The 11,228-nt window shown below is 37.3% G+C and overlaps 1 protein-coding gene across 7 annotated transcripts in view; it reads left to right on the top strand.

The window, feature by feature from the left end:
* Positions 1 to 13: 13 nt before the first annotated feature.
* TULP3 (TUB like protein 3) overlaps positions 14 to 11,228 on the top strand; it is a 36,695-nt gene continuing 25,480 nt past the window's right edge. For all 7 annotated transcript variants that reach the window (XR_014895061.1, XR_014895063.1, XR_014895059.1 and 4 more), the window contains exon 1: positions 14 to 298. Coding sequence is in view for 1 of the 7 variants with exons in the window: in XM_085298843.1 (XP_085154969.1) it covers positions 258 to 298 (41 nt within the window). In the remaining 6 variants the exon portion in view is untranslated. The remainder of the gene's footprint in view (positions 299 to 11,228) is intronic.

Genomic DNA, 11,228 nt, shown 5'->3' with positions numbered 1-11,228 from the left:
CCCCGCGCGCCCCTCTCGCAAGGGCGAAGCGGGGCGCGTCCCCGCAGCTGCGCTCCGCGTAAGCCGTGAGGGCCGCTGGTATCACGCATGTGCGGCACTCGGCCCGCCCCGCTGAGGGGCGCTACGGCCAATGGGCGGGCCGAGTGCTCCGCCTCTGGCCAATGACGGTGGGCTTCAGTACCGAGTTCCGTTGCCAATGGTAGCGGCCGGGGCTGGGCGCGGCTGACAGGGGTCCCATAGCAACAGCGGGGGCGAGGATGGAGAGAGCGAGGGGCTGCAGCGCGCCCGGCGGGGACAGGTGAGCCAGGCCCAGGCGACCAAGATGGCGGGGGGGGGGGGGGGTAGGACTGCAGTTCGGATCGACGCCGCGGGTCGCTGGAAGCGATCCGGTGCGCCGGGCGTTTCCCGCTTCGGGATCGCCATGGCGCGTGTGGGCGGTGGAGTCTACCCAAAGTAGAACTGGCGGGCGGCGAGCACGCGGGATCCCTTTCGCTTCGGGGTGCCCCGCTTCTTAGTTGCTTCAAGAGTGGTTCCTGCGGCTATGGAGTACCCTGTGGCCGTATTTAGCATCTACCGCGGAGCCTGAGTATAGTAACACGGTATAGCGTTTGCATTGCCGTAACTGTACTAAGGTAAGATCTAAGGGCAATTGCAAATGACGAAAAGCGCTTAGAGCAGCCTACTGGCACTTACTGCCTTGCTGGAGTAGCATTAAGTACCTGCGTGCTAGCATAACTGTACATAGCCTAAGTGTTGTGAAAATCTTAGCATAATAAAAGTAACTTTCAGCTGACACACACAAAATGTAATAAAATCTGACTGTATTTTATGTACCTCACTATCCTATACAGATGATGTATCATCTACATACTTGTGATTAAATTGGTTTTGTGGAGTCTCCATCTTATTTTCTTGTTTCTAACTGTAGCTGTGAAGCATTTTTTACAGTGCTACACTGCTGTTTTGTTCCTAAAGAAGTTTTACAGATACATGGTGGCACAGTATGTATACTGTTGCAAGGGAAAGAAAGGTGCAACTGAAGGGAAATTAACCAGTGTGGTAGGAAGTGAAGTTCAGAGAAGACAGTTTGGAAGGAGGTTATTCCTATGGTATTTGAATAGCTCAAAAATAAAATTATATGACAGGTTGATGTGAGGCTATGGCAAGCAGTGAAAACAGATTTTGACAGAATTAACATGATTCCTGAAGTGAGACTCTAAAAAGAGAAGAAAATCTGTTTTATGTTGGTAATGTTTGGATGGGGGAAGTAAAAGCTAGTAAAGAGAAAAACTTAAATTTTAAATAATTTAGGATAAACTGTGTAGAACAATATTTATCTGAGATACAAACTTGTAAATTTTATTTGGAAGAATGAAAAGAGACCACCGAGTTAGTATGAAACCCATAATCTAGGGCCACCAAATATGCTGTGACCCATTAGAAGACTTCTTTCTGCAGACTTTAAAGACTGAGGTTTATATACGTGTTTGAGGTTAATATACCTGTTCTGGAAACAGTTTTAACAAAATGATGAGCAGTGCCAATAAATTTAATTGCATAGATATGTTAGACTTTAATGTTTGAGAGAGTTGAGGGCAGAGGATATGTTTTTTTCTTTTCTGACAGCAGCTGTAACAGTATAATTTCTCTCTCCTAAGAAACCTGTTTTGCTTACTTCTATGGGTGTTTCATAGAAATAGCTTAACAGCAGTGCTGGTTCACATTATGACTACTTCCTCCCCTTCTTCCTCTGGTTTATTAAAAAACTATCCCCTTTCTTAACTTTCTTTTTTAAGCTATACATGAGAACCAACTGGTCTACATTTGTAGCTTTTTCTGAGGTGAAATACTTTAGCTATTGAGCATTATGTAAAAATTACAGCAGTAAATAAAGATTACTTTATTTCTGGTGCACAGTAGTAAAGGTAATAAGTAAAAAAAGAAAAGCCTGTAGTTTTGTAAATGTGCCGTGGGATACTTGATGATTTAGCAGCTTGGATTTTGTCTTTAGGCCTTATCTGAATGATGTTTTCCCCTGAAACCATGATATTGTCTTAACCTGCTGCTTGTCCGCCAGTGCTACCTTCCATTTAAGATGGCCCTAATTGAATACATTTGAGTTCATTTTGAAGTTTGATTGGCTTGCAGTTAACCATAGCACAACTGTCTTGATGCTCTAGAAAATGCTAAGATTGATAGTGCTCTTTCATGGTTTTGCTAAGTGCTAAGCCTTCCTTCTTTTGTGAAAATCCATCCTGAGACTTAACATGAAATGAAAAATAGTTTATATTCAGTAAAATAAAAACATTCCAATAAACTAATTTTTAAAGCATTGTTGTATTTTAAAATATTGAGAAGAGAATTTGGATTATGGTGGTATGTATCTGAGAATCTTGAGAGAGTGGTGAACTTCACCTTTTTGCAAAGTATTTATGCAGTATGTAGCAATATTTCAAGCTTCCCACAAGCAGTCTTGAAAATGTATTACAGCTTCTGACATGAGGGTGTCATGTTTAAAGAACATCATTTTCAGGGTGCAAAACTTTGACTAAGTTTATGGAAACTACAAAACATGAATGCCAACTAAAACGGTGACTTCTGTAATTTGGTTGCTTCTCCGGTGACCACACATACATGCATTAGTTGTTTTCAGTTTGCGAACTGATCAGCTCTGGAATACTTCTTCAATGTCTGTGTAAGTTAATGAAGAACACAGTCTATTGTCAGTTTGCTCCATTTGAAAATTATTAGGAATCCATGGACTTAAAGGGGTTCAAAAGTCATTTCATATATTGATGCTCAGGTAAAAACTTGCCATGTTTGAAAAACCATAGCTGAGGTTTCCCCCCATTTCCCCCCATTGCTGAGGGGATATCAAGAATCTTGGTCTGTTAGGCTTGACTGTTTTTCATAGATACACCTAAATTATCATTCTTGGGGGGAAAAAAGAACAGATTTACTGATAAGTTTAGCTATACTTGTAATCCAGATGAGACAGATTTTCTTTTAAAAGTCTGTTAACATCTCTGTTAGTCCTTGGGGATATTTTTATTTGAATATGAATGACTTTTTTGCAATTAACAAGCCCTGTTTTATAAATGCCAGGATTTATTATTCTGCAAATCTTATCCTTAGATAAAAGAGAAGTGGTTTAATATCTTGTTTGTCCCATCCCTTTCAAGTCCAAACAATATCACCAAGAAATCTGTCCAAACTGAGATAGATTTTTTTTTTTAAGGTTTACAAATGTGATTTAGGAGTAGGATGCATTTTAGAAATAATAGAAGATCTTTTGTGATGAAATTTGATGTTGCTATAGTGTGAATGAAGAAGGAGTCACCTCATTTCCTTGTAATGTAGACAGCACTGGCAAGAAAGAGGAAGAAGTAGCAAAACTGTATACCAGTCACTAAAATTTCCAAATACATCTTGAAATACAATTGGTAACTGTAATTGTTAGAACAACGAGTGAGTCTTCTTGAAGTTGAAGGTTACTTGAATAGTTCTGCTCCCATCCTACCCCTACCCTCTAACATTTTAATGATGACCCATTTACTGATTACTGATGACCCATCTTTATAGAGACGACTATTATTTTTCTTTGCTCCCACATTTTTTTTAACTGCTGTTGATATGGCATCTGTAGGAGGGACAAGTGCCCTGGTTACAAGAGAATGATGACTGTGTGTGTGTGTGCACATGCATGTGTCAAAACTTCCTGCAGCCAGATTCATACTGGGATAGCTCTAGACTCTCATTTTGTCATTGGGACACCTTGGATGCTCTTCACACTAAAATTGTTGACTGTGTTGTCATTGGATCATGGAATCCTCTTGTAAGTGAATTGCTGATATACCCAAATCTGTTGTCTTACACTACCACAAGAATATTTATCTTTACCACTAGTGTTGTTTAAAAAAWATATTCTATGGGATATTGAACTTTAACATCTTTTGATACTGTTATAGAAGTCTGTGTTGTCACACGTTAACCCTCTGCACTCTTTTTCCATTTAACATTCCTATGAGAAATTTCAGGTTAAAATAAAAGGTGAGGACTAGCAGCTAAATTTTGCTCAGTCACCTAGTTTGGGGTGGAAAATAGTTGCTAGGAGAAAATAGAATAAAAATTGATTTATATTGCTCTGGTTTCATGATGTAATGGGGGAAAGTATCCGCAAAAGTGACATAGATCAGGTTTAATAATTCACAAAGTGGCAATCAGAGGAGTCAGGATTCTGAGATCCTGGTAGGCCTTGCTCTTCTCTTTCCCTAGTCTATTTTATAATACCTTTATGTTGCTTGGCATAAAGTAGCTTTTATAAATGAAACAATCTGGGAATTTGGAACATATAGTTGAGATGATTAAATAGAAAGCTGGTGTTCTGCTTATAGAATAAAGATGCCCTTTCTTTTCCCTATCTGAAATCTAAGTTTTAGCTGAATTTTTGCAAAAGTGAACACTCATTTTTGGAAGTGTAGCATTCTGCACTTGCGTTGGTAGTTCAGAGCTAAAAAGGCCTTACTCAATGTATGTCACGGATTTGTATCTTCCCTGTCATTTCCAGAATTATTGGGAGTTGCCAGCTGTGAACTCTCAAATGAATATACCTGGCAGGCGATTTCTTTGTTCCTCTCCCTTTACAGGTATATGTAATAAATAGATATATATGTTTTTTGTTTTTTTTTTCTCAGTCTCAGTGTGGTTTGTTGAGATTAATTCTCCCAGGGTTTAAAACGTAAAATATTTTTCTCTTGTTCTGTTTGGCTACACAGTTGAACATGTACGTTCCTATTCTTATTTTTGTCAGTGCCTCCTTCTCAACCTCCTCGATKGCTTTAATGGTTAATGACTTGTGTTGACTTCTGGTTTCACTTGGTCTTCTTTCTAGGAAAACAATATTCCTTTCACTTTAGATATGCTGTGTTGAACTACTTAAGCCTTTGCTTGCTAAGAAAATAAAAGGATCTACTTTCTACTCTTCCACTGTAGTATGGTAGAGAATGGCACGTGCTTTTGTTTGCACTCTTTATCTTCCAGATACAAGATTTGCTAACTTCTATTCAGAAGAGTGCTGCTTTATTTTCATTACTCCATTCTGTAGTTGTAAGTAGCAGGAGATAATCTTTGGTACCCAGTAGGTCTGTTTTGAATGGCATATGAATAACCAGTACATCAGGTTAAATAGTTCTGAATTCGTACTTTATCCTTTTTGTGCCACTTGTGTTCCTGTAGAATTTTCTTGTTACAGCCTGTATTGGCATCTAGCTCCTTCCTTCATACCTGGGTCTAAACTATTTCCACTTACCTTGTGATCTCCAGAACTAAAAAAGACRGTATCAATCCATTTCTGAAAAAGGGTTGAGGTAAGATATGCTTTATTCTTTATCTCACCATAATTCAACTTCTTGCACAGACCCTTAATTTCTCAATGTTCTGTTACTTTACTAGCAAGTTCCTGATTAGATGACAGTCTCCTGCAACATTAGACTTTTCTGTTTCACGATGTGTTTGTGTGGTTATCTAATAGTGCAAAGCATATTCCATTGCATTTATGAGATCATATGATTTTATTAATTCTATGCTAGGGCTCCCATTTTGAAACTGAAGATAGGGATGATTCTTCTGAATGGTCATGTCAGCTTGCCTATTCCATTTTATTTGACAGCACTCATTCCAATGATTTTGTAAGGTAAAGAAGAGAAAGTTTGTCTTCTACACTGATAAAGARTAGTTTCCTACATTAGGGTTCTGCACAGGGGTTTCTCTGATGGGAAGTGGCTGATTCTTTCTTACTCTTATAGTTTCTGATACTCTGTTTTTTGTTCAGAGAAGAGCATCCTTAGCTGCAGTTAGTCAGTACTAGACAGCAATAATTACCTAGTTGCATTTGACATGTAAACAGTCACCCTAAAACAGATGGCATGAATTTTCAGAGGAGCTCCTTCAGGCCAAGTCTAATGTGTTTTTTCTGAGCTGTTTTAACTCAAACAGCCTGTCACTTCTTCCCTCACTATGAGGACATTTAATGGCATTATAGACTTATCATGTAAGTATGGAGACTGTGGTGGTGCAAAGATAAGTTTGGAATAAATTGGTTGTTCTCTTCACTTTACCTCAAAAATAATTTTTAAGCTGTTGATGTTCTTAAAACAAAAGAATTTTCTTTGTCACTTGTGTATCCTGACTATTTCTCTGAATTTCTTTCTTCAGTATGGTATTCCTATTGCTCTGTGTTGCCTGGGCAGCGGTTTTGCCACAATAATGAGTTTCTGATGAGTTTGTGTGAAGAGTTCGGTATTTTACCCTAGAACTGCTAAATACAATACTGTTCAAATAAAAATTGCATTGAGTTCTGAAATAGTGCCAGGTTACTTGCTGTATTCAAGTTCTTGGGGTACCAGAAATAAGCAACAAAAAGGTAATTCCTAAGACTGCTGCATTAGGCTCCTGGTCCTGAGTTATCAAATTATGATATAAGTAAAACAGAGGGTGACTGCTATTTTTAAGATCCTGTTGCTATGTGTTACTACCATTTTTATAAGTCTGGATTATGTCTGAAGGAGAAGGAGCTATCAAAATTTCAAGATTTTTGTCCCTCCTCTTCCAAACGCAGTGTTTTTCTTCTTTCCTTGTCATACTACTTTATCTCACTTTTTATTATCTATTCTTAGCTTTATCTGTTATATTTCTTAAAATAAGACATTCCAACCAAATGAATCCAATCCCCAAAGCCTAATAGTTAGCAAAAAGAGTATATTGTACTAAAATATATAGTTCTAGCTCTGTTAGTCATTGATATATCAAGATCATGGAGTGCAGTGAGATTTCTTGTTTTGCCTTAACTTTTCTGAGGTCACATTTCCTGTCCAAGCTCACTAAACCATTCCTACTCTGGTTCCACTCCCATGCTTTTCTGCTCAATACCCTTTATGCCACTCTTGCACAGTCATCTCCTTTATTAAACCAAGGTTATGCAGATGCTGCAAAATGCATGGTTTAGCAGTGCTGGCAGCTGTTCTGGAAGTAAGGTATCTGATTGTAATGGATAGTCATTTCTTGTTAGGTAGTACGCAAGTCATCGTGTTCCTTTCATGTGTGCCAAGTCATCTGCATACATTTGAACAGATTCTGGGGTCACTTGCACTTGACATCAGATTAATGGGTAAATAATACCTGCTTACTTCATAGGCCTAGTGGTTTTTGACCTGCAATTTACAAATAGAGGGAAGAGAAGGGATTGTGGCTGTGGATTACTTTTACAGGGTTGTAGAGGATGATGAATTAATTTGCTTTTCCTTTCATTGTATATATGGAAGTTACACATTTATGTCCCTGTGTGTGGAATGTTTTTCCAAAAAATACTCTCAAATCCTCTGAAGAAGTCAAACAAATAGTCTAGAAGACTGAGAAATTAGTTATTTACTAGTTACAAAATAGTACGGTTATAAACTGTAACCTAGTTACAAAATAAAATTGAAGACCTGCCTACTATATTGACTATTACCTCAATGCAAAGTTAAAATTTGGAAGATGAGTAAAACCTAGGATGTATAACTGAGATGAATATACAGACAGAATGGGATATTCTAACTTGGTTGTTTACATATGGAAGGTAGACTTAAAACATTATGTAGCAGACAAGATTCTTTTCCCTTATTCCTTTAGCTAAGCTTCATCTGTTTTGAAAGAATATTTTTTTCTATCCCATTTCTTTTCTTTCTAAGATATTCTTTGAAGATAAATAATCCATAGACCAGTTGTGCTATGTTATTAATACCGTAAAGGATGCATGTGCAGGGAAAGCCAGATGAATTGAGGAAGAAAAACACCTATGGATTCCCATTGACTCAAACTGATTCTGATGGTGCTCCTAAAAATCTTTTTCTCCTTCTTTTCTCTCGCTCCTTCTTTTCTCTCGCTCCTTCTTTTCTCTCTCTTCTCTTAAGTGAAATCACTTCCTAAGTAAAAACCAGGTCTTATTCTTAAGAGTATCAGCCACCTTCTTTTTTAGGCATATTTCTACTCCATGTGATTTCAAACAAAAGTACCTGATAATTCTGCAGTGAAGGTCATTTATTAAACTCAGAGGTAGGCAGGAAAGGAAGCTGTAAAGGACTAACTTGCCCCTGAGTTTCTGGATGATATTCTGTAGTAAGTTTAATGATTATTTGAATGGTTCAGATAGTCACTGCTGGWTATTGTCAGAAACATGCAGTAGTTAGAGGATTGGAGTGTATTCTAAGGTGGAGAAGGATTTGCAGATCCAGATTTTTGTCTTTGCTCCCCACCATACTCTGGTCTGGCATTTGACTTTGTTGCTCTTATTAGTTCATTTTGTACCTCTTCTGAAATATTTTAAGATAGCAGTTCTTCAGTCCAAATAACATGTGGGATATATTTGTATATTAAAGCATTTCCAAGAGAGATTGCAATATATTCATTCATTCTGAATTGTTTCCAAAACTAAATATTTGCTGTTCCTGTGCATTGTGTGATTATGTGTATGATATGTTTAATAGGTGAAAGAAAAGCTGAAAAAAATTATGAAAACATTCAAAAAATTGTTATTGTAATTAAAAAAAATCTATACTTGTTTCTATGGAGAGAGTCAAAGGCAAAACTGATTTAACCAGAGAAAGAATTTTCTAGATAAAAATCCAGCCAGAAGCTAAAATTTGCTCCTGGTAAAGTATCAGCTGCTTGAAATGTTGATGCAATCTCAGCTATGTCACTTAGAAATGGGTGTGATGTTTCATAACTGCTTAACAACAGGCATAGTTTTGCCTTACAAGGCTTTCTGGCAGTTCATTTCATTATAAAGGAAAAACTCGGTATCTACCAAAGAAAACTTCTGTTTTGGGGAAGGCAGAGAAATCTGATAATCCTTACTCCTTTCAGTGCTATGCTGTACATTTTCCTAGAAGTGAGTAATTACTTCTTACCGATTACCAATTGTGTTGGTTACAAGGGAAGTGAACAGATGGTATGCCTCCCTTTTGTGGACAGTAAGGTGCATTATTCTCAAGCTATTTCCAGAAGTAGTATTGCAATTTTAGTTTTGCTAGGAGTATATCTTTTGAAAGATCAAAATCCCTCTTAAAATATCTATTCTCCGTAGCTTCTATTTTCTTTCATAGCTGGAGATTATCTGAGGAGAACAATTCCGAAGAAAGTTCATAGTAAAAACTCCTTCAGTTGAATCAACTCGTTGACTCAACACTTCTTAATGAAGTTGCTTTTTCTCACACTTCTACCACTAAAAATAAAATCTGATGGACAAAGATGTGTGCCACTGTCATCATTCCCTGATTCTTGTTAAATATTAAGTGTATTGCTCTGAGACATAACCACTGTTGCCATATTAATAAATGTCCTGCAAAGAAAGKGGGGGGAGTTATGTTAGCTTTGTTAGACTCCTGACATAAGCAGCTCTCTGTGGAGTAAGGAGTAGAACATAAGATACAAGGAACTTTAGCTTCTTCTGTGGAGAAAAACGATACGGAGTACCTTGAAAGGAAGTACAACAATGGAAACAGTTAAAAAGGTAAGGATCTTTATTTAGAATCAGGCTAATATTTACATCAATATTGAAAGAGTGTGTCAGTTGAGACCAAGGCCTAGAAGGATTTAAGTGACAGACTGATGCAAAATATCAGGCTTGTGTGTAACAAGACACAGTAAACATGACTTCTAGTCAACTCAAAATGAGCTATAAGTTTATACTAGAGACTTTCCCTGAATGCCAAACTTCAGAGTATCAGAATTTTTAATAACTTACAACAGTGTAAAAACAGGTGATAGTGCTTGAATTTCTTTCACCAAGAATTCAGTGTGTACATAGTGTCAATGTATGCTGAGATTAAGCTTAGAATACAGTTTCTTAAATAAATAAATAAATAAATCTTCTCTCATGTCTGATTCTGTTTTAAAGCTGGGATGGTTTCTGTTTCTGCCCTCTACTCTGATCTTCTGTTTAAGAGAGACCAGAGAACTTTATTCTTTGAATTATTTATCAAGCATGTAGCTACTTGAGCTATAGAATAGCTTAAAAAAAAAAAGAAAGAAAGAAAGAAAGAAAAAGAAGAGAAAGGGAAGAGTTGTTTTAGTTGTTGCTGATCTGCAATGCCCTGCTACATTGAGTACTTAGGAAGAGAAACTGAATAGGATGTTTCTTCAGTGAACTTCTGGAAAAGCAATCGTCAAGTTTTCCATTGTTTAATGTATTTCAAACCTGTTTTTCCAGTGAATTCTGGATCATGTGGAGCATTTTCTTTCTAAAGGCTGCTCTTCCAAYGGCTTTACTCACTTCCTCTGGCTTGCTGCCTCTCTCTCACAGCTGCAACCAGGCAGTTCTTTACCTAGCCAGTTCCCCGTATAAACGACTGTAGATTTGCCTCTTAGCTTCAACAGTCAGCATGCAAAAGTGAACTTAATTGATCCCTTGATATAACCTGCAAAAAAAGTGTTTTGCATTTCCATCTGGGATAACCACACCTGTAATCTGAGGTAGATCAGTGTTCCTTTGTGACAGCAGTGTTTTTAGGCTAATAATATTCAGCCCTGATTAAAGGATATTGTTTTCTGTTGAAAATCCTCAGCTCCATGCGGTATTCCAATGGTTAATTAGCCATAGTGTTAAATGTAACTTGTATTTGCAGTCTGATTTTGTTTAACTTCAGCTTCCTCTGACTGGATTTTGTTGTCTTCTGCTTTCTTAATAGCCATTTCTGGCTTTATATCCRTGGAAGGTATATTTTTCAGTCCTCAGCCATTTTTTTCTGCTTTCTGCTGAAGTCATTCCAATTCTTCGGAGTCCTTTATGTTGTGCAGCCCTCAGGCTGGAAATTTTCTGATTCTCACTGACTTCCCATTTTTCCTACCCTGTGTTTTCTATTCTCTTCTTTTAATGTCAGAGTATTTCATTATTCAAAGAATGATATCATACTGTGATTTTGTATTTCATTGATTCAGTGCTCATGTGGCTAATTATTCCCAAGTGCTTAGATTATAACTCTGTTGGTTTTTCAAGTCTAATATATTCAGGAACATAGGAAAGTTGGAAGGAAAGTGTGTTAACTCTGCCAATCTGCACTTACGCTTTTCAACATAGTTGCTCATTACAAAACTGGAGTCTTTTCTTTCCTTCTTTTTTTTTTTTTTTTTTTTTTTTTTTTTTTTTTTTTTTAAGGAAAAAGTCATACATCACTCTAAAAGAGCTGTCAATA

The sequence above is a fragment of the Rhea americana genome, unplaced genomic scaffold (assembly GCF_003343005.1).
Source record: "Rhea americana isolate MKP2758 unplaced genomic scaffold, rheAme1 scaffold_142, whole genome shotgun sequence".
Lineage (NCBI taxonomy): Eukaryota > Metazoa > Chordata > Aves > Rheiformes > Rheidae > Rhea > Rhea americana.
This window is presented reverse-complemented; position numbering and strand designations above follow the sequence as displayed.